The sequence below is a fragment of the Gadus morhua genome, chromosome 23, assembly GCF_902167405.1.
Source record: "Gadus morhua chromosome 23, gadMor3.0, whole genome shotgun sequence".
Lineage (NCBI taxonomy): Eukaryota > Metazoa > Chordata > Actinopteri > Gadiformes > Gadidae > Gadus > Gadus morhua.
The window spans coordinates 21,408,603-21,432,638 of NC_044070.1; the positions used below are offsets into that span (position 1 = coordinate 21,408,603).

At 49.4% G+C, this 24,036-nt stretch overlaps 2 protein-coding genes across 2 annotated transcripts; one reads left to right on the plus strand and one right to left on the minus strand.

The window, feature by feature from the left end:
• The first annotated feature begins 254 nt into the window (after positions 1-254).
• Positions 255-7,671, plus strand: msl2b (MSL complex subunit 2b). The gene is made up of 3 exons (XM_030349374.1): positions 255-1,772; positions 3,059-4,659; positions 5,354-7,671. Exons 1-3 carry the CDS (start codon positions 1,631-1,633, stop codon positions 5,651-5,653), a joined length of 2,043 nt encoding a protein of 680 aa, XP_030205234.1. The 5' UTR covers positions 255-1,630; the 3' UTR covers positions 5,654-7,671.
• A 527-nt stretch (positions 7,672-8,198) lies between these two features.
• On the minus strand, positions 8,199-17,234 carry LOC115537418 (tumor necrosis factor ligand superfamily member 10). The gene is made up of 6 exons (XM_030349340.1): positions 16,953-17,234; positions 16,022-16,144; positions 14,846-14,891; positions 13,472-13,585; positions 11,148-11,398; positions 8,199-9,410 (listed from the first exon to the last, which is right to left on the minus strand). Exons 1-6 carry the CDS (start codon positions 17,082-17,084, stop codon positions 9,201-9,203), a joined length of 876 nt encoding a protein of 291 aa, XP_030205200.1. The 5' UTR covers positions 17,085-17,234; the 3' UTR covers positions 8,199-9,200.
• Positions 17,235-24,036: the final 6,802 nt, after the last annotated feature.

Below are 24,036 nucleotides of genomic sequence, written 5' to 3' on the forward strand. Positions count from 1 at the left end.
CTTGTTGCTCTAAAGGCTTGCTTTGTTATACGTGTGAGTCCAGATAAAACCAGTATTATTGGAGGCTAAATTATTTTTTTGCTGGTAATCTACTTGACAGAACAATAATACAATAATAATATAACAATAATGTAGAACTCAACATAATTAGAAAAACACACACACACACACACACACACACACACACACACACACACACACACACACACACACACACACACACACACACACACACACACACACACACACACACACACACACACACACACACACACACACACACACACCTGACTAGACTAAATTTGATATTTTTAAATAACCGCGCATGGTCTGTTCTCGCGAGACTTGCGAAACGGCGCCCCCTGTTTTCTACCCGAGAAGCGACGGGAGGTTTGAGAAACACTGCGCGGCTAACGATAGCAACGTACCCAAATAGGAATATTTCGCCACAATTCCTCAACAACACAACGGCGTTTTTACCGTTACTGGAAGACGGAATACAATTCTGTCAAGACGCAGATGTTGACTCTGCACCATCCAAACGCAGAGAAGCCCGAACAGAGGCAGAGTGTAACCGATAGAGAAAAAGTAACGAGCGGCCTGTTTTTGTTCCCGGCGTGCAGGGAGCTCTCGGGCGGCCACACTTGTCACTCGAGACCGAGGCTTTCAAGGGCTTCGTTTTTCCTGCGCTGGGGAAGTGGTCGAACTCGATTCCGATTTCCCCCCGATACCCGCATGCCCTCCTGGTCGGACAGATCGCACCATATCTACCCAGGCGCCCCACATTTTCGCCCTAAAGCCCATCTGAAGCCGGAGAGGCCTGTTTTGTTTTCGAAGCCGATCAATAACACAGCCCGAGCCAGGCTGCAGGGCGCACGGCCTGCGCTCCTCCTCCGACGCCTCGGTCTGGAACAACGCGTGGTGTGCAATGAGACCGGGGCCCACCCCAAACCCGACGAGCATGCATAGAGCAGAATATGGAAATTTCAGTAAAACTGCACTCTTTGGACACGCACATCGAGCGGATTCTGTGTGAATTTCGTGGCTTGTGCAAGGCTGTAGTGAGGCCACGGCTCTCCGCCGGAGTAAAGGACGTCACGCAGCGATGTATTGTTTCGTTCTAGCTCTATATATACTGTCATAAACTGAAACTGGACCTTGGATGAATACACTGGTATGCAGCGCTGCAAGGGTGCACACCTCATCTTTAATGCACTTGTTTCAAATTGGGAGGAGGAACCCGCACTCGGTGTTGTTGTATCGCATAATCAGATCAGCGTAACGATGGATTGGATGTAACGGAGATACACACATACACAGACACACACACACCCACCCACCCCGGATTGTTGTTGACCGTGCACGGACTATGCATGTGGCATTCATATTCAGACCACTGAACTTGATGGTGCATGGAGATTTCATCCATTCATCTATGCTCTCTCAGACGCTCACGCGCTCCCGTCGATCTCTGGGCCACGCACACACACAAACAGACACACGCACCCCGGGAGCGACAGACCGCCTACTCCCGCCGCGGATAGTTCGCCGATCCATCGGTTCGGTCTGTGCACCGTGGGCTGTTTCGTTTTAACGCGTCGTCTCCCGGACACCGGGCGAGGGAGCTGACATGAACCCGGTGAACGCGACCGCTCTCTACGTGTCCGCGAGCCGGTCGGTGCTGCAGTGTGATCCGCGAGACCCCCGGGCCCTCGCAGAGCTCTGCAAGCTGCTCCCCTTCTTCCGGCAGTCCCTTTCCTGCCTCGTGTGTGGTAAGTGTGTGTTTTTGTCTTTCTTAATTGGGTTCTTTAATTCGCTTTCGCACCGTCCACCGGAATACGCCTTCTGGTTGTGTGCTGGCCGTGATGACACACCCCCCCTCTGGGACTCCCATCAGGAGCACGCATCGGTGGTCTTCCCCCATCCCAATGTCCCGCTGCCTGCCTATGTCCTATGTGCTCGTGTTCGATCGATATCGATTGTTTTAATCCCCGAATTCGGTGTTGACAGTCATGTTCTGACGTCACTTGCCCCCCCCCCCCCCCCTCGCTGTTTCTTGTAAAAGGTATTGTGAATTACCTTTATTAATACTGGACTGGTGATTTGATTATGTCCTTATGGGGTGAAAGCGGACTAATATGAGTGATGTTTTCATTGGGAGTGCCTGGACCTACCCTCTACCGCGGAAGGAGGGAATAATAATGTGGTTCACGGCTGCACGACTCTTCTCGTCAGGTGGAGAGCGCTACAGGAATAGCCTTTCCCCCTAAAGTATCCATCCGCATTTTGCTATAAATATTTAATAACTGCGAATAAGACGTGGTTATAACCCTGCTATTCCACGCATAGTAACACCGCAAACGAATTCATCCGTAGGGGCTGCGTGCACAGTGCGTGCGTGCGTGTGTGAGAGTATGCACAGCGGTATGCGTGAGTGTTTTTTTTTGTATTCAATGAATGGACTTTCTCTCCCTGCCTCCCCCCCCCTCATCCTTCGGCAGCTGCATACCCTGACAACCAGCGGTTGCTAAGGAAGCTCCTCTGAAAGAGTAGTTGTCTCACAGGCTATCCGTGGCAGATTTTCTACTCTTCAAAAAAAGAAAAATCCCAACCTATAACCATGCGCCTGGAACAGGTGTCTCCTGCACTCTGCGGCCAGCACTTTGAGGACTTAACTACTTTTCCTTTGAGTGTATTAATTTATCCAGGTGGGCTTATAGTGTATTGCCAGCAGGGGTGAAGCAGAAACAGAGTTCCGTGCCCGTGCTGTAAATGCCGACAGACATCGTTTTGAGTGGTAGCGCTCGTTTGATTTGTATGAAATCTTCCCGCAGTATGTGGGAAGATTTATCCGGTCAATAAACCCTGTTGTTGACGTTCTTCCGAAACGACGTCCTCGTTATTTATTACTGTGATCTATCGATGCTGCTACACCCACTTATCTTCATTCACTTTATCGTGTATCGCTGCTGCTATCTGACCGTCGAGGTAAGCCGAGCCTCACAAAGTAAACCCCAGTCACTGAATCTGTTGTCGTTGTCGTTCCGCGGTCGTCCAGGCAACCTGCTGCAGGACCCCATCGCGCCCACCGACTCGTCATGCCAGCACTACGTGTGCCGCGGCTGCAAGGGCCGGCGCATGCAGCTGAAGCCGTCGTGCAGCTGGTGCAAGGACTACTCCCGCTTCCGGGAGAACCGGCAGCTGTCCCTGCTGGTGCACTGCTACAGGAAGCTGTGCCTCTACATCGCCCAGTCGCCGCTGGCGCCGCACATCGCCACGGCCGCCGGAGACTCGCCCGACCTCCGGGCCATCCTCGACGAGGGCCTCACCCTCGCCGAGGGCCAGCGCCCCGACGACGAGGAGGCCGTGGCAGCGGCGGCGGCGGCGGCGGATGCCGGGGCGGCCGGCCAATCGCAGGACGCCTCGGCTCCGGAGGCGGGACGAGCCGGAGTTGAGGAGCAGGCGGAGGAGGAGGAGGAGTCGGCAGCGGCGGCGGCGGGGGGGCTATTTGTGGGCGCCCCCGAGGAGGAGGGGGGGGGGGAGGAGTCGAGCTCCGCGGGCGTGAACGTGAACGGGCTGCACCGGTGTAACGGCCTTGGGGGGGAGGAGGAGGAGGAGGTGGCGGTGGAGGAGGGGCTTCAGTGCGTCGCCATGGAGACGGGCGGCGGCGGCGTGCTGAAGCAGGAGGCCTTCGGGGACGAGCTGCCCATGTGCGTGAGTCTCACGGCGAGCGGCGAGGCGGGGCTGAGTGACATCACGGCGTTCGGCGAGGACCTGAAGCACGGCGGCGGCGGAGGCGGCGGCGGCTCGCTGCTGCTGAGCGTGGAGGAGGTGCTCCGGACACTGGACACAGACCCCGCCCCCTGCCACGCCCCCGCCCCCTGCCACGCCCCCGTACCCCTCCCGGTGCCCTCCTCCACCCCTCCCGACCCCGCGCCCCCCCGGCCCGGCCGTTCCTCCCCGTCCGTACCCCGGCCCAGCTTCAACGGCCCCCACTGCCCCGCGGGGCCCGACTCCTCGCGCCTCACCCCCTCCCTCCCCCCGGAGGACGGCCCCCGGCACCAGGGGCCCCCCCTCCCCGCGGCCCCCCGCGCCCCGCCTCGCTGCCACCGCAAGCGCTCCCGCTCGGAGAGCGACAGCGAGAAGCTCCAGCCCCTCCCCATCTCCAGCCTGCTGCGCAGCCCCCTGCTGGCCCCCAGTGGCCCCCCCCACCAGCCCGGCCCCGGGGCCCCCCCCACCACCGCCGCCGCCGCCTCCGCCGCACCCCCCACCGCCAAGCGAGAGCCCAAGTTCCCCCACGCCGCCCCCCACCAACCCCTGCCCCACCTGGCCCCAGTGCCCAACGGCGGGCCCCCCAAGGTGGGCAAGACTGTGCTGGTCTCCAGCAAGGGACTGAAAAAGACAGTGGAGCACCACGGGGGCCCCAAGAAGGCCTACAGCAAGGCCAGGCAGGGGGCCCCCAAGCCCCGCCCCCAGCCACGAGACCGCCTGCCGGGCCCCCACCCCCACACCCACCCCGTCGCCCACCCGCCCAGTCCCTCCAAGCCCCTGTACAAGAAGCCCGTGGAGAAGAAGGGCTGCAAGTGCGGCCGGGCGACGCAGAACCCGTCGGTGCTGACCTGCAGGGGGCAGCGCTGCCCCTGCTACTCCAACCGCAAGGTGAGGAACCAGTGTGGTGTGGTCGTGGAGCTGTGGTTTGTTCCCCCCCGGAGTAGGAGGTGGCGGAGACTCGGTTCAGCTGAGGGGACGGAAGCCTTCCACCTGTGAACCCGAGTCTGAATGATTTTGTCACGTTTTAAAAGCCTTCATCCTCTTTTCTGTTGTTTTGCATTTTTTGGTGACAGTTACGTCCTTTGTCGTAGTATTTAGATATAGATGCGTTGTGGTGGATTCGTGGTTTGTTTCCCTGGAGTCTGGACCACCTCATAATACACATTATAAAATATTTCAACAAGCCTCCTACCTGAATAACCTCTTAAAAGGCCTACTAGCCTTTTAAGAGGTAACAACAACTGGTCACAGCATCAGCACAGAAGGCTCGTTAAACTAAAGGTAGCTGCGCACAACGGATGCCACATATCTTTATGGGAATTTGGCAAAGTGAATGTTAAAATTATAGATTATTTTATATTTTATTTTGGTTTTCCATGGACTATCTGCAGTACCATCACAGACCACTTTGGGAATGATTGATATATATATATATATAATGTATGTAATATGTAGGCGTTTCTGGAATATATCTGCCGCGGCTGTCAGAACTCCTTTAGTGTATCTATATAATCTATATACTTTGTATAATGTATATGATATCTATAATGTATATCTAATGTATGTATTTTGTATGTTGTAGGCGTGTCTGGACTGTATCTGCCGCGGCTGTCAGAACTCCTACATGGCGAACGGCGAGAAGAAGCTCGAGGCCTTCGCCGTTCCGGAGAAGGCCCTGGAGCAGACGCGCCTCACGCTCGGCATCAACCTCACCAGCATCACCGCCGCCGCCCTGCGTAGCCCCGCCTCGAGCGCCCCCGGCAACACCCTCATCAACGTCACCACGGCGACGGGCACCCCCGTCACCGCCGCCTTCCTGTCGGGGGCGGGCCACGACAACCGGGTCTTCGACGACTCGTTGGAGATGCGCTTTGACTGTTAGGGCACCCCCCCCCCCCCCGTCACCTTGACAGCGCGGAGCGGCGGTGGCGCCCAAATAAGGCAGCTACAGTGAGGACAGAGGAGGAACAGCGCCGCCCGTCGGCCGCTGGTGGTTTTACACGGTGAAACAGCGCCCCCCCCAGTGGCTGTGTCACACCAAATTTGTACCGGGGGCCGAATTTGTACCGCCTACCTAATCCATTCCAAACCTGCCTGGCAACAGAGATCGCGTCGAACGACGAGCAACGACGACGACGAGACTAACGAATACACTTTAAACACTCAGTTTACTAGCCAAATTCGATTAAACAATTAAATACAATACAAATATAAACAATGGTACACTTTAAACACTCAGTTTACTAGCTAAATTCGATTAAACAATTAAATACAATACAAATATAATGTAAAAACAAGTGGTATCTAGCGATCCGTTATCTGTATTATGTTATTTCGTCTTTGGCAACATGAGCGCGTATGTTTTTTGAAACCTGCCAGGCAACGGACAGATTACGTGGGCGGTACAAATTCGGCCCCCGGTACAAATTTGGTGTGACAGCTGCCGTTGGTTTTACATAGTGAAACAGCGCCCCCGGTGCCTGCGGATGGTTTTACACGGTGAAACAGCGCCCTCCGGTGGCTGCGGGTGGTTTTACGCAGTGAGACAGCGCCCCACGTTTGCCGAGGGTGGTTTCGCATGGTGGATCAGGAAGCGAGGCGGAGAGAGATCTGTAGCATTACTGTATGTTCACGAATATCATTTCAGTGAGGAGGAGGTGGGGGGTGGGCCTCTACTTTTGGTAATGTTTAGAGCATGTCTCGTTTGTCAGGAATGTTGGCCAGGTAGAGTCCAACCATGCCCCCCCCAACCCCCCCCCCCCTGTGTGTGTGTGTGTGCACTTGGGTGTGTGTATAAATGTGTGTGTATGTGTATGAATGTTGAGATGGAGGCATCATCATAACAGACTTGTGTAATTTATATAAGAGGAAAAAACTTTTTTTTATACGGACAACGGTTTCCATTCAAGAGGACATTTTATGATCTATTTTATAAGTTACATTAAACTGAGGAAAGCCGTTGGATGGGGTGGACTTGTTTCTCGGCAAGATACGTTTCACTGAAGTCAAGAGATTTGAAGTGTGAGTTCGGTGTTTATTCAAGCTGGCTGGTCCAGTGTGGGATCGTCAGGAACCACGAGATGGTAATTAAACGTGGCTGGAGATTCCAAGCCACTTACTACATTTGGTCAATAATGATAGTGCAAAAAAATATGAACTTTAAAATTCTGCATTCGTCACAAAAATGTTGACAATTTGACACTGACTATACAGACTATATTTATCTATTTATCAGCCTCGACCAACTTATATTTTGAAGTGCTTTCCCAGTTTGAATGATGTAATTCGGACATATGAAATGAATCAGTCCAGTCCAGCCACTACATGTTTAACTGCATGTATACTGGGAATGGTGGAACGAGCTGGTCTACGTGTGACACTACAAAATCAATTGAAGCCAAGCACTAATATAATTTACCTTATTCCCGCCCACTCTGGCCAGGTACAGCTCAAATAAATACTGTGGACGTAGTATTCTAGTCTTTTGTCTTCCACGTGTCGAACACCCTTTGAGAGTTGTTGAGTGGTCTTGGTGGGGGGTCCACTCCACATTTCGTTGTTGGTTCGGATCCCTGGAAGCTTCGCACCTGCTGCTAATCCACCAGAAGGACTCAAGGAGGACCATAACTTCCCCTTGGTGTTTTTTTTTTGTAATAAGTTATGTTAACAATATCCGCAGTATTTATTGTGACGTCACCTCCAGCGTAGGTTGCGCAGCGGGCGGTCGAGCGCCCCCTGCGGGCTGTCAGACGTTCCTGCTCTGCACAGTCTGCGTCTCAATGATGTTGCTGTCTTGTTAGTGTTAGTTACTGATGTCTTCGAATGACTTGTTTCCCCACGGGGCATTAAAAACATGTAATATAACTGTAACATATTTCCACAAAAAAGAAAATCGAAAAATTGTCGACTTTTTTTGTACACTGACTTGTGTGATGGTTTGGATGACTGTGTGTTTGGAGCCTGCGTTGTGACACGAAGAATGACGTCTGTCGGAGGAGCCACGTCCATAAGCAACCACATGTGTGAGTATAACCATTCGGTGGGTCTCCAGATCCCCTTAGGAGAGCATTTCATAATTTATTTGAAGATCCCGTCTCTAAGCCCGGTACAGGTCCCTCTCAGTATGAGATGAAAAAGAGGGTTAAACATGAAATACATAACAAAGAAATCATTATGGGATTGTCTTATCAATATTGGAATAATCCTAACAATGACGCATCATTCTATATAAAATATATTTTGACTAACCTAGAACAGGGTTAACAAGGAACAGGCTATGTGAAATCGTGGACAACCTGTTACCAAATAAGACTACACCTATTGGTAATCCCGGACGGGGATTGATGCTGGTATGCACTGTGATATCTCCAGTTGTAATATCTCATGTCTCTAATGTATTAAGCAGCTCTGCAGAAAACCAGACCAGCAACCATCGCACGATATCTTTATTTCAAATATATACACGCAGTTGCTATTTACATTCACATTTAGTTTCAACCAGATCGGCACATTTAAGACTTTTTTTCTTTTTGGTAGAATCTGCTGAAATGAAAAAAACAAAACACAAAACAGACCTTTTTTTGGCACTGACAAACTGCTCACACACTTCAAATATCATTATTTTTGGTACGTTTTGATCTGTTAAAAAACAGGTCATTTACGCCTCAATCTCTCTCAAAAATTATATATACATTCATAAACAAAGTATAAAAATACAGGAAGTGGTCCTATATTTAGAGAACAACTGAAAAGCCCATCATATTTAATCTGTATTGATCCATAGAGCTACATTACGATCTAACGTGCTTATGAAGAAGTACGCTTAGGCTGGTTTGAAGGAAAAAAAACGATTTGCGTCGACGAATAAATGTGCCCGATGTACGTACAACTTCCGGTTCGTGACCCAGTAAGGAGAAAGAACCGGAAGTCGCGTGTTACAAGCGGCAAAGAATGAGAAATACAAAACGATAAAAGGAGCATCATTGGAGATAATCCATAACGACATAACAAAGGTATCAGCTTTCTTTTCATTTCCCGAACATCAGAAATGAATCAAGTATGTGCATTTCTGTTTATTTGTTTACCCCTCGCCTTTCTGCATTACGTGGGAAATGTTATGCAGAAAGGCATGCACACATAAACTCAGTCCCTCCCCAGATATAAAGCACACTTTAACAAACTGCTACATTAGCTGGCCTTGTTTACTTTAAAACACATTTGATTTGAGATGATCTTGGCATAGTCCCTCTCACGCCCACACATCTACCCCAGTAGCAAAGGTAGCCAAACGTTTTTATCTGCCTTTTTAAAAGGGCCAACAAAACAAAGAGGGAATTCACTTGGACTTCCCTTCCAGAAATGTCTACGTTTCCCGCCCTTTTTAATCCATTAGGACACGCCCATGCATGCGCGCCAGACGCACGCACACGCTAGCTGACAAGGAAAGCCCCGAAGAAGCTGCTTTTCTCGTCCATGTCTACGGCAGAGGCGTTGCTAACGGTGACGAAGAGCCGGTCCCCCGTGCTGAGCGGGAACAGCCCCCCCTGGTGGGCGGAGTGCAGAGAGAACTGGGAACCGCGAGACCAGCAGGACGTCCGGCTCGTCTTCATCAGCAGGATGGGATCCGGGTAAGAGTTCATCTGGAGGGGAAGGGGGAGATGAGATAAGATCATACTCAACGCAAGGGTGACGGAATTTTTTCTTTGGCATTGCTCCAGTCCCAAATAACCATTCACACAGAAATAAAAGACAAGACAAGACATGGGTGTTGAGGTATCAGCTGACTGTGGTCTCTGTTCAGTAGGGCTATTGCAGAGGGGATGAAGGATTCCTTGTAGCTGTTTTCACAGGCCAGGTGTACATTGATTGAAACGCCTGCCTTATGGTAGCAGCCGGAATGAGTGATGGAGGGGGTGAAGGGTGTCCTCTGCGATCAGGTTGGCTTTCCTTATCACGGCTGTACAGTTCAGATAGAGAGGGTCTGGGGGGAGCCAGTTATTTTGGCAGCCTGATTCACTGTGCGTGTGAGTTTTGTTTTGGAGGAGGCTGATTTACAAGGTGCCTTCACTATTGCACCCAATGACAACACTGACAGGTATATACGGCTAGACTCGCTGGAACTTATACCTTGGATATCTGTTAAATATCAGTTTAACTTAAAAATACAACTTTTGAACTACATAAGCTTATACTGAGATGTGTGATTCTTTAAAAACACAATGACAATTGTGCTGTGACATTGAAAGCAGTGCTTTCAATTTCACTTGAAGCCTTGCTTGACAGGACGTAACTTGCAGGCAACTTGTCGAACATGGGGAAATTCCACCTCCTCGGGACCAGCCTGTCGACGTTGGCGAGCAAACCTATTTTAGTTTCAACAACAATGAAACCTAGGGAGACTTAAAATAACAATGAAAGCATGTGCTTATTATAAAGAAATGCAACAACTCCACCAACGCATACCTGAGTCCGCCAAAACCAACGCAGCTAATGGGTTGACGATGAACGATCAGCCCTCAACACGACGTGACCCACAGTTCGCAGAAATGTTCGGATACTAATTGCTACTTTGTGTATTTTCCAAACAACGATTAAGAACCAGCTAATATAACGTGACAGATTATAAATATCCGTCGTCTGCATGTATTGGCATGTTTAGGTTGAACCCGACAGGTTCCTGGTAATGGAGGGCCCTTCCAAGGGCCGCACTCCACAACTTTGACACCCATCCATTCATCCTAGTTGTCTTGACAAGTCCAGCAGAGTTTACACAGACCTCCGACTGTTTTACTGCGCTACTGACGACCGTCCAGCTTTCCAAAGGCTTGTCATGTTCTATTCAGGCCTGAATGAGACTGCTCGTTGCTCTTTGGACTGTGGAACTTTCTCCACAGTCAGGATATTTTCCGCTGACGGCCTGCTACTTGTTCTTGGAGGTCTTCCTCGTACCGTATTTAACCACCCATCACTTCCTGTGTGACAGTACGTTGGCGGCGTCTCTTTCTTTCCCCTTCACCAATTCTCTCTGGAGGCCTCCCATCCAGGCATAGAATCTGTAAATCGCAGAGGCCCCAACCTCTCAGGCTGAGGGTTTATCGTTGGGTTCAGCAAGGTCCGTCCACATGGTAACGTCACCACAGTGAAATATAACCACTTAAGTATGACGAAATGTTAGAAGAAAAAAAACTGCTCATGGGGAGTGTCTGATGGGGGACAGGGAGGGGGCGAGAGGTTATAAGAAACATTCCAAGCCGAGCTCAGCGATGAAAGAGAGACTAAGGCAAAGTGACATCAGCCGATGATGATGATGATCATCATGTGGAAGGAGGCCTTTTTTTATGCAATGGTGGCCCGCCCAAAAGCGGTCCACACCTCACCTTCTGGTAAATGTACTGCAGCAGGGGCTTTCCGACGTCCCGGTCGCCCTGGTTCTCCGGCTGCTCTTTGTCTTCCTCCTCCGCCACGGGGTGAGTGTGTCTGAAGTAGGTCTGGGCGTAGACGTAGTAGAGGCCGGGCCGGGGGACCACCAGCTCCCCGTCCAACAGCTGGACGTCCTGGAGGAAGGCCAGGCCCTTCCGCCCCTCCCACCAGGAGATCTTTTGGCCCTGCACCCGACGGCTGGGAGAGCCTGAGGTGGAGGAAGGACAGCAGAGCAGCCACACAATGAGTGATCCTCGCTGGAAGTCACAACAAATCAAAGCTTCTCGGTTTTGGCACCGCAGTGGTGGAACGAGCTCCCTGCCTATGTCAGTCGCTCACCAGATTCTGCCAAAAGACTCAAGCCTCACTTGTTCAGAATTCACCAAGACTCTGCATAGCCTCCCCCCCTTACATCCTCCCGACAACCCTCTTACACACTTGTTGTATGTTGTACGTCCTGGCACTTAGAAACAGTACTTAGCATTGTGTAGCATATTATCCAAGCTGTTTTAGTTGAATACGGGGAATGGGTTAACCTAGTGATTGTTAGTGCTTGGCACTCGGTTCCATGATTATCCTTACAGTACCGACAGCAATATATTGTTTCTATTTCTTGTGACAAATGTACTTATTGTCGCTTTCGATTCAAAGCGTCTGCTAAAAGCCGTAAATGTAAACATAGTACACACGTTCCGACCAAGGAACAAAGAGATGGTCGTAAACATCGAAGAAAGCGGTTGGCGGACTATCTGCATTCCCTACCATTTGGTACGGGTCGGCGCGTCCTCTGCCTGTCTCTTAAACGTCAATTTTAGGGGAATTGTGATAAAGTTGAAAGACAGTTTTATACTAAATCCTCATTTTATTTCCCATGATCGCTCCGGCTCGGATAGTGCGCCCAGTAGCCCTTATCAATGCCTGGTGTTATACTGATGCCCGACTACACCACGTACATAGTATGCACATACAGTTATTATTGCTCGATTGACAGACGTATCAAATACTTTCCCTTCAACAAGTAGGCCAAACTATTATTGTTTATCTTTGATGGTTTAAAAATCAACCGTTTTCTTTTATTTTTTTATGTTCATATTTCCGATAAACGGAATCATGTGTTGTTGATGCTAATGATCTGATAATAGTATCATTAGATAAACGATTTCCAAAGCGCACTGGAAATAGACACGGACAGCTGGAGCGGCGAAAGCGTCCAAAACACAGGAAAGGAAACAACAATAAAAACGACATATCCCGCCAACCCATTTATGTGGAAACCAGGAGGGAAGGAATGCCGTTAGCTAAAGAAGGAGTACAGGTGTTCAGCAGACACTTCAGGGCCAGGAGAACATCCCTTGTGTGTGTTGAGTTCAAAACCATCCGCCTTCCTTCTGGTTCTGATAATTGAAAACACACCTAGCCTATGGTGAAACTAATCTAACGTGATACCACACTGTGATACATGCCTTAGAAGCTCTCATATTATACAAATGTAAATATTTGCAAACCATGTTCCATTGACATTCAGGGCATTGAGCAGACGCTTTTATCCAAAGCGACTTACAATAAGTACATTTGTCAGAAGAAAGAGAAACAATAATATATTGCTGTCGGTACAGTAAGGATCTTCATAGAACCAAGTGCAAAGCAGGTTAAATGTCCCATGACATGCCACCGGGTGTGAGTGTGATTAGCCGTTTCGAAAATCTGGCTCTTATGACATCACAAGTGGGCATGTCCAACTAAATGTGTACTGGATAGATCAGACTACCAGCCTAACCAGTGGACTGTAGTAAACGTTGCTCATCTCTCCGTCACATGTCTAGGTGGATACGCCCACTCTTGATGTCATAAGAGACAGATTTTCAAAGTGGCTTGTAACGGCTAATCACACTCACACCTGGTGGCACGTTATGGGAACTTTAACCCATTCCCCGTACACAACAAAGCTAGCTAGGATCAGATGCTACACAATGCTAAGTGGTATTCTTAAGTGCAAGGACGTACAACATACAATAAGTGCGTACATTAAGTTCCAGGACGAACAACATGCAATAAGTGCGTACATTAAGTTCCAGGACGAACAACCTTCAATAAGTGCGTACATTAAGTTCCAGGACGTACAACATACAATAAGTGCGTACATTAATTTCCAGGACGTACAACATACAATAAGTGCGTAAGAAACTTTAGGGGAACTCTGAACAGGTTGACATGCTAACCTATTGTAACAAACTTGTATTGTAAAAACATTAAAACTATATGTATATGCTAGCATGCTAACCTCTGCCGCCGCCCATCGGGGGTACGAAGCTGCCGGTGACGTGGGCGGCCACTTTGGGACGGTGGGGGGGCGGTTCATCCGCCACTAGCGAGGGAAGCACGCGGGAAACCTCATCTGGTCGGTGGGAAGCAGAAGGTACAACATGTTAGCTAAAGGAGAGTTCAGTTATAAGGTGTTTGAGATTGAAGGTAGAGTAGGTTATTTATTTTTTAATAATTATTTGTATGTTCGCATATTTATGAAATTGCTTTATATCGCGACAGCAATCTATATATTATCTGCTGTGACAAAAATGATATGCTTCTTCTTGCTGTCGCAGGCCTGTCATACGCCTTTCCAATCATTTCATTCGGACTGAATAAAATGATTGGCTGGTTTACCTGTCCGTCTCCCTCCCTACCTACCTACCTACCTGTGCACGGATTGCACAAGACCGCGGTCGACAAGCCAGGCAGACCTATTGCTAAAGTTAGCGAGCATGTCACTTGTTTTGGGGAACTGGCTTTGGAGGTTTTAGTTGGAAATTTTCTAAGTTGTGGCTAACCCTGGCTGGTTTCACCAAATTGCCTACCATACCTTTTAAGTTGGAAGTTGTGAATCTATAATTCATTCTATAGCTAATAAGGGTTATCAAAAGAAAGAGAGATCAGAGTTTTGGGGGTAAATCTTTGAAAGAAGAAACATTTCTTTTTTATGAGGAGCATACTGCCCGTGGATTTTAAAAAACTTTAAAGTACGATAGGCTAATGTTTTGTGATTGAAAAATAACCACAACAAGTTTGTAAACAAAATAGAAAGGTTGAATCCAGTTGGGGTTGAGAATCAAATCCTTTTGAAGTAAAGGTGTCTAGTCTGACTCTGAAGTTATCTCCTACAATAATAATCACAAAGGTATTCGAACACAAGCCATCCTGCCCTGACATCCCTCTGAGCCACAGAATAGCAGTTTACAATAAGCCTATTAAACCTCCGCATTCTTCCTGCTGAAAAGTGATGTTTTTCCGCAGATTTGTTGTACCAAGTGCGTGTGTGTGTGTGTGTGTGTGTGTGTGTGTGTGTGTGTGTGTGTGTGTGTGTATATAAAAAGATATATTTCAACATGTGTGTGAATATATTAAATTCGATGAAAGCTGTTTTTACATCCTCGAGCTAACACAATACCCCGTTTTACTTTCTTTCAATTTTTATTTATTTTTTAAGTCTTAACTCTACGACAACTACCTAGAGACTCACTCAAACCCAGGCCTCTCAGATTCAACACAATGACATACCGGAAGCCAAGCTGTGACCTTGGCTGTGACTGAGCGATTGCTTGTTATTGTCCCGTGAGCGTTAACTGGCAGGTCTAACTGGTGCGGTCGGTTGGGTGCTCACCTCTCACGGCGGACGAGATCTGGCCCTGGTAGCGCTGAGACATGGACTGTGGAGGACAGACGGTGGTTAGCATACTGGGACCAGTGTGTGATTAATGCTGGGTAACCGGTCCCCAGTGCCCTGTGGTCAACCCGGAGACAAACACCTGTCATTATTTCTTAAGTACGTTTTAGCTTCTAGTAAACGATTAACAATAATCAATAGACAGATGTTGTGGCCATGCTTGTGATATCTTTTTTTTTTTAATCATTTATAGATGTGATATAAATTTAAAACAAAGGTTTCTGTTAGTTTTCATTGAACATGACTAAGTGCAGAAATCCCTAATGTTGAAATGCCTACGGACACACATGATGTATAACATTCTGGACAATGTATATAGGACGCATTGCAAACGTGCTATGTGCATGTGGGTATGTTTGTATGCGCTTGCGTGCGTGCATGCCTGAGTGTGTGTGTGCATGTATGTATGTCCGTAAGTTCGCTCGTGCGTGTTTGTGTGTGTGTGTGTTTGTATGTATGTGCGTGCTTGTGTGTACCTGTGTGCATGTGTATGTGCGTGTATGTACGTATGTATGTGCGTATATGCGTACGTATGTGTGTGTGTGCGCGCGTGTGTAACAGGGCCAGGTGAGTGCATTCCAGTGCTGATTGGACCACATCACGTTTCCAGCCATGAAGGGGCCCATTGTTTGTTGCCCCCCCCCCCCCCCCCCCCCCCCCCTCAACAAGACAGTGGTGAGATATCAGTTCACCCTTGCTTCCTGTTTACCTCTCCCAGGGAAACAACTCACGGGAAACAGGCCGACGTATCATATAAAACAACTAAGAATGACTAATTAAAAAACCCAGTTGGTAACGTGTGTGCTATACAGTTAGGTATTTGTGTGGCTGTACATCTTTGTGTAGCTTTATGTATGTATGTATGTATGTATGTATGTATGTATGTATGTATGTATGTATGTATGTATGTATGTATGTATGTATGTATGTATGTATGTATGTTTGTGTGTCTGTGGCGTGTGTCTGTCTGTATGTGTCTTTGTATCTGTCAATATGTGCGTCTCTCCGTGTGTGGCATTATGTCGTGTGTGTGTGTGTTTGTGCGTTTACGCACCAGTGTGTGTTTGCGCGCAATTATATGCATGCACACAGGACACCAGATGCCCGCCATACCTTTTCAATGAGCGCGTGCAGTTGTTGAGTGACCTGCCAGCACGGATCGCCCCGCGTCTCGCTCGCCGACGGGTCGCCGCGCGTAAAGCAAGACACGCTGCTCCGCGCGAACGTCTCCCTCATCTAAAGAAACACACACACACACACACACACACACACACACACACACACACACACACACACACACACACAGTTTCAAACAGGGGCTTACATGTCGAGGCTCTTAAAAAAAAAAACGAACTCTAGAGCCAAGTAAAACATTAACAAAGGCCGAGACAAGATAACGACAATGCCTGTTGGTTTGTTTACCTGCACGTCTGCAGATGAAGAATGAATCCATCATCCTATTTTAAAACAGCCTAGGAAATATTAACAACGTGGCTCTATTTTCCGATCGGCTATTGTTAGGTTGTTAGATAACACGCGTAATTAAGTTCCTCCAGTTGACAGAATGATGGGTCTAGATTGTCTGGACTGCACCTTGACAAAGCAAAGCGAGGAAATCTGTTTCCGATCACAATAATAACATTAATAACCCAGACTGTCATCCATCCCTACCCTGATATGATGTGTGACCCAGCAGGCCTGTTTACTGGCAGGGCTGAATACTTCCTCGTCCTCAGTCGCTTTATGGCTCTTCCCCATTTCTCAAGAAAACAACCGCTCTATTCTCTCTACTTCATGATCACCGCAGACTGGACTGAAAACAACAAGTCGTTTATTAATTATTAAAGGCGTAAATCTGTAAAGTGTACAGAAGGACGCGCATCGCTCGTGCGTTGGGTCCACGTTTACCCGTTCCAACCACGAACGGTAACCGGGAACGCGGAGGGTAACTGGGAACGGGAACGGTCCGCGGAGCAGGGTAACCGCGTTCCTCTCGGAACCTTTTTTTTAAATAAGTTAAAAACTTCCAGTGTCTTTTCCTTACCGAGCTGAGCGCACTGGAGAAGTACAACACGGTGACCGTCACGGACACCGTCTGCAGCAGAACCGCCGCGAGCAGCAGCACCCCGAGGTGCGGGAGTCTGCCCGAACCCGAGCCCGAGCCCGAGCCCGTCATCACGGACCACAGACGGACAGACCACCACCGCGCGCGCCGCCCAGCACCACCTTAGCGTCCAGTTCCGTCGCGCGCTGCTCCGGTGCCAAGATCTCCTCGAACAAGAACACGAGAGCAGAACCGAGTCCGCCTAGCTCCACTCCCCCTTCCCCCCCCCCCCCACCCCATCACCCCTCCCCACACGCACCCTTCCCTCCCTCCCTCCCTCCCTCCCTCCCTGAGATGTGGCCAATTCCTCGAGAGGGGGGGGGGGGGGGGGGGGTGGGAGGGGCGGGGTCACCAAAGCAGAACGATATTTCTTTTTAACGTTATCCTTTGTTAAAGGTGTGTGTGTGTGTGTGTGTGTGTGTGTGTGTGTGTGTGTGTGTGTGTGTGTGTGTGTGTGTGTGTGTGTGTGTGTGTGTGTGTGTGTGTGTGTGTGTGTGTGTGTGTGTGTGTGTGTACTTCCATGAGCTGTGCGTGTGTGTGTGTGTGTGTGTGTGTGTGTGTGTGTGTGTGTGTGTCGTTTCCGCAGAGTTGAAACAACAATGATAAAGTCGGGCAGGGCGATGTGGCAGCAGGCTCGTGCCCGTATCGTTGTTGTTGATCTGAAAGTCCCGCGCGGGATAAACTACCGCAAAGACTTAAGTAGCCTATGAGTTTTAAAGGCTTGCGTTTTACCACCGCGCCATTGTTACATTTTCTTCGGGGGGGGGGAGGTAAGTGAAAGCCTATAAATGGACCCCGGCTCAGGCGGGCCCTTGTTGGCTCTCGGTATCTGAAACATCTGGCCTCAATCTGGCTCTGTGCGCGTGTCCCCCTGGGGAGCTGCGCTTATTAGGTTTCACTCACTTTTATATATATATATATATATATATATATATATATATATATATATATATATATATATCTCCTTCGCGAGTGTGTGTTCCTGCGTGGGTTTGGGCGACGGCGAGATTATTTGAAGGGGGGGGGGGGGGGGGGGGGGGGGATTTAATTGATTTGATAAATGATTGGCTTGGCCCATCGATTCGAGGGAGGGTGCGAGCGCAGGTTAGGTATAAGTGTCGGGGGGGCTCGCGAGCAAAAGCAGAGAAGGAAGAAAACCGCATGTGGAGGCCAAGGCTATTCCGTGCACGCGCATCATCATCATAGTAGTCATCGCCGTCCTTATCAGAACCACATGCGCACAAACACACACACACACGCATACACACACACACACAAACACACCCACACAGACAGACAGACAGACAGACAGACAGGCAGACATCGCTCATGGAAGTGTACACACACACAGACACACACACACACACATCGCTCATGGAAGTGTACACACACACACACACGCACCCACGAGTGTCATTTCTCAGGCCCCCAGTCTCACATTCTGTCTCGAACCCACGCTCAGGAGACACAATAAGAGCCGGTCAGCAACGCACGTCTGCCTGCTCAGACCCACACCACCCACGCCCCCGCCCCTCCCTACGCACACAAAGACTACACAACCAATATCTTGTTCATACACACATCAGGGAAGTGAGGGGCGGGAAAATGGATTGAGCCAATGTCCAATCCGGAAACGGAGGAAGCCACCAATGGGCCGACAGGAAACTTTCGGGGGATTTTCCAGGGCTGTGGTTGTGGCGTTATTTGGTGAACCGCGTGAAGTTGCAGTAGATATACACACTGTGTGTTTCCTTCTGATCTGCTGCTACTTATCTCACAATTAGAATATGGCAGGCTGGCCTCTGTATATAAAAGGGATTGGATTGCAGCTATGGTCTGTGTGTGTTTGTGTACAGTGTGTGTGTCTGTGTGTGTTTGTGTACAGTGTGTGTGTCTGTGTGTGTGTGTGTTTGCTAGCGAGAGAAGAGTGATGGAGAAAATTGAGAGAGAGCTGAAGAAACCAGGTCTACGTGTGTATGTCTTCATGCAGTGTGTGTATGTGCGTGCAGTGTGTTTGTGCACGTGCAGTGTGTTTGTGTGTGTGCATGTGTATGTCTGCGCGTGCAGTGTGTGTGTGCATGTGTCTGTGCTCGCAGTCTGTGTGTGTGCAGAGTGTATGCATGTGCGCGTAGTGTGTCTGCATGTCCTGCAGTGTGTGTGTATGCGTGTGTCTGTGCATGCAGTGTGTGTGTTTGTGCGTCCAGTGTGTGTCTGCGTGCGGGGGGGGTAGTGAGAGCATGCGTCTGGGAGGTGGTTCTCGGTGTGAATGCATCGTTTCACAGCAGGAATCAGCGGAGACGGAACGCACAGCCCCGGGAGGCCCCTGGGGACCCCCTGGGCGTACGGTTACCAGGCCGCACGTAGGGGCGCCAGGGCTGCTCACGCTGGTGTGTGTGTGTGTGTGTGTGTGTGTGTGTGTGTGTGTGTGTGTGTGTGTGTGTGTGTGTGTGTGTGTGTGTGTGTGTGTGTGTGTGTGTGTGTGTGTGTGTGTGTGTGTGTGTGCGCGCGCGCTGTGGTCTCTATGTGTGTGTCTGCTTATAAGTCAATTATGTGTGGGTATAATAATGTGTGTGAGTTAGTGTGTCACTGTCAGTTTATGTTATATAAATGTGTGTGTCTGGTTCAGTGTGTGTGGTTGTGTGTTTGTGTCAGCATGTATGTTTGTGTGTGTGTATGTTTGTATCAGTGTGTGTTTGTGTGTTTTAGGACTGTGTGTCCGCCTGTGTGTGTGTGTGTTTGTATCAGTGTGTGTGTGTCTGTGTGTGTCTGTTGTAGGGAGTGTGTGTCTGCCTGTATAAGGCCCATGGTGCCATTCACTCCCACACAGTCAAAAACAACTCTCCTCCAGCTACCAATCTTTCCTTGTCCTCCCTTCTCCCTCTCTCTCCCTCCATAGCTCTCGTCCATTTCTCTCTGTCTCTGTCTGTGTGTGTCTCCCCTTTATAGTCTTGCGTTCTCCCTCTGTCTTCCTTCCCTCTCCTCAAAAGCTCTCCCAATTTCTCTCTGTGTTTCTTCCTTTATGTCTGACTCTAATTCTCTCATTTCTTCTCCCCATCTTTGTCTCTCTCTCCCTCTCTCTATGTCTCACTCTAACTATCTCTATCCTCTCTCCTTCTTTGTCTCTGTCTCTTACTCTCTCGTTCTTTGTTTTATCTCCTGCTGTATTTCTCTCTCTCTAATCCTATCCTATCCTCCTTCACTCCTTCTGTGTCTCTCTCTATTTGTTTTTCTTATCTCTTGCTCATTTTCCAGCCCTCTCTCTCTCTCTCTCTCTCTCTCTCTCTCTCTCTCTCTCTCTCTCTCTCTCTCTCTCTCTCTCTCTCTCTCTCTCTCTCTCTCTCTCTCTCTCTCTCTCTCTCTCTCTCTCTCTCTCTCTCTCTCTCTCTCTCACACACACACTCTAACCTTCTCTCACACACACACACACACTCTAACCCTCTCTCTCTCACACTCTAACCCTCTCTCTCCACTCCCTCTCTCTGCTTCTTTGTCTCTATGTCTCTCTCCCCTCGCCCTCTCCCGGGCTGTCAGGAAGAAGTGAACAATATGACCTTTAGACTAACTTACTGCAGCGATAACATTCCCCCTCTGGTTCCCAGGCCCGGGGCGTGCGAGCCTTCCTCTCACACTCTCTCTCTCTCTCTCCCTGTCTCCGCCTCTGCCCTCCTTAGGTCTGATTCTCTGAGCTCTGTTTTCTTTAGACGCCGTCGCCGCCCCGCCACTGCCCAGGGAGAGACTCCTGCTTCCACTGGGTGGCACAGACACACACGCATGCTCATACACACACACACTCGCACGCTCATAGACACACACACTCACACACACACACACTCATAGACACACACACACTCACACTCAGACACACTTGCGCACACACACACACACACACACACACACACACACACACGCGCTCATAGACACACATGCATGCTTATACACACACACAAATGCTGACACACACACACGCGTCCTCATACACACACGCTAAGACACACAGGCACACACAGATGCGCGTACACACACACACACGCGTATAAACACACACCGACTCATTCGCATATAAACAGACACACACACACACACGCGCGCGCGCGCGTGCTTCCAGAAACACACACGCAAGCCCACACTCACGTACACCATTCTTACATGTCTGAGCTTTGCTGGATTTCAGCTGAAACAAACACAATGACTCATGTTGATATTCTCCACTTTTTCATGGGCGTTCTTTCATATCATTGTTAGTATCTGGGCTGCGGCCTTGCCAGGACTTCCTCCCACTTGATTTAATATGACCTGAAGTAATTAACACAAAAATATCACAATCGAACAAAGTCAGATGGAAAACATGCATTCGGATTTTAAACTGCATACCCGTCATCGGGTGTCGCTGTGAAGTCGTATGCTCTGCGCTATTCTCCCCGCTCCACGCATGTGAGTGTAGTGAACGAGAGACTCCCTCCTGTGTGCGTTTTCCCCACGACACACCAGCGCCTGCCAACACACAACACACAATGTCCTACACCAAGTTATTCTCAAGTGTCCGTAAAACCCCACAAGGCTTTTATCAGCGATCGGATCTCTGATCAAAGATGATAGAAATCTGATGGTTACCCGACCGCTAAAAGACAGGAGACACATTCTGTATTCTCAGCCAAGGTCACACAGAGGAGCATGGAAAGAATCAGAAAGAGGAGGTAGAAGGGATCAAATCAAATAGAGGACGGTTTTTTAAGCCTTTTGCCACAGCATTTTGATTACCAGTTGCTGGACAATAGGACTGCAGAACACATGTCACTCTTTTTTCTTAAGAGTGAGAACGCCACTAAGAGTGAAAATACCACTAATAGTGAGAACGCCGCTAAGAGTGAGAACACCACAAAGAGTGAGAACACCACTAAGAGTGAGAACGCCGCTAAGAGTGAGAACACCGCTAAGAGTGAGAACGCCACCAAGAGTGAGGACGCCACCAAGAGTGAGAACACCACCAAGAGTGAGAACACCACCAAGAGTGAGAACGCCACAAAGAGTGAGAACGCCACAAAGAGTGAGAACGCCACAAAGAGTGAGAACACCACTAAGAGTGAGTGTTCTCACAAAGAGTGAGAACGCCACAAAGAGTGAGAACGCCACAAAGAGTGAGAACGCCACAAAGAGTGAGAACGCCACAAAGAGTGAGAACGCCACAAAGAGTGAGAACACCACTAAGAGTGAGAACGCCACAAAGAGTGAGAACGCCACAAAGAGTGAGAACGCCACAAAGAGTGAGAACGCCACTAAGAGTGAGAACGCCACAAAGAGTGAGAACACCACTAAGAGTGAGAGTACCTCCGCGTGTTATTAAGAGAGCCCCCAGTACCCACGGAGGTGGTTATCGTTTCACAAGATGTGTTCTCCAGCTCACTCACATGCTGCACACGTCTGAGAGGCCACGGTCTGCGTTGTGTTATGGCGATGTGCGCTTTTGTTTTGCTGTTACTGGGAAATGATTCCCTCCCTCCCTCCTTCCCTCCTTCCCTCCCACTTGTCCTTCATCACCTAATCTGCTCCCCATAGGGGGGGGGGGGGGGCGGGGTCCACACAGCCTTCAAGTGTGTTTTACACCAGGTCAGGGAAACAAACTCTATAGGGACACACACACACACACACACACACACACACACACACACACACACACACACACACACACACACACACACACGTATGAGGTGCACACATACACCCACACACACACACACACACACACACACACACACACACACACACACACACACACACACAGATATGTTAGGTGCACACATACACCCACAGACATTCATTAGAGACACACGCACACACACACACACACACACAGACAGATACATTAGGCACACACACACACACTGACAGACAGATACATTTGGCACACACACAGATAGATTAGGCACACAGACACACGCCCCCCACAGAGATAAATTAGACACACCCACACAGATGTATGAGGCTGACAACCAAACCCATACAGATACATTAGGAGCCACACACCCACACAGATACATTAGACACACACACAAGCACACACATTCTTAAGCACATACTGGACACTAACACTCAAACATATGCAGACCCACGTACATACACACCTCGAACATCCACTCACAGAAGCTTTAGGCACACACACATACCCACCCACTATTAAACACACACACACACACACACACATTCATACACGTTGCTACACACTCACATACACTCACAGATGCATCAGGTACACGCATGCACACACATACGCAGACACGTTCGCATTAAATATACACAAGCAAACATTAGCACTCACGTGTGCACACACGCATACATATATACCACATCACTTAGTCACACACTCGGGCCCCTTCTCTCACACACACACACATATACATATGATACACACACACAGACGCACACACACACACAGGTATTTATTCTCAGTAACTGTACACACGTGCAGCCACACTGCATACTCACACCTATCTGCATGCATGTGCACGTTGGTGCAGGCGTGCACTCTGACCCAGATACACACACATGTCCCGACAAACCCGGCTGTCTGTGTGTCATCCTGCTGTCCCAGGAGGACGACAGCCGTCTGTCTGCTGCACGCTGAGACCTGACGCTGAAACCAGACCGGGGCAGGTGAGACGGCTCACACAGGAGGGGGGGTGAGACGGGTACGGAGGGGGAATGAGACAGGTACGGAGGGGGAGTGAGAGCTGTAAGGAGGGGAGGTGAGACGGGTTAGGACGGGGAGTGAGACGGGTAAGGAGGGGGGAGTGAGACGGGTAAGGACGGGGAGTGAGACGGTTAAGGAGGGAGGGTGAGACGGGTAAGGACGGGGAGTGAGACGGGTAAGGAGGGGAAGTGAGACGGGTAAGGAAGGGGGATGAGACAGGTAAGGAAGGGGGAATGTAACAGGTAATGAACAGGGAGTGAGACTGTATAGGGTGAGGGAGTGAGACAGGTAAGGATGAGGTAGTGAGAACGGTATGGCTCATTTAGTTTAAGCTCAACA

Coding starts and splice junctions, on each gene's coding strand:
- msl2b (XM_030349374.1), top strand. CDS start 1,631: ATGAACCCGGTGAACGCGACCGCTCTCTACGTGTCCGCGAGCCGGTCG. Junction 1,773..3,058: donor CCTTTCCTGCCTCGTGTGTG/GTAAGTGTGTGT, acceptor GCGGTCGTCCAG/GCAACCTGCTGCAGGACCCC. Junction 4,660..5,353: donor CCTGCTACTCCAACCGCAAG/GTGAGGAACCAG, acceptor TGTATGTTGTAG/GCGTGTCTGGACTGTATCTG.
- LOC115537418 (XM_030349340.1), bottom strand. CDS start 17,084: ATGACGGGCTCGGGCTCGGGCTCGGGTTCGGGCAGACTCCCGCACCTC. Junction 16,145..16,952: donor TCTCCAGTGCGCTCAGCTCG/GTAAGGAAAAGA, acceptor GTGTTTCTTTAG/ATGAGGGAGACGTTCGCGCG. Junction 14,892..16,021: donor TGCACGCGCTCATTGAAAAG/GTATGGCGGGCA, acceptor TGTCCTCCACAG/TCCATGTCTCAGCGCTACCA.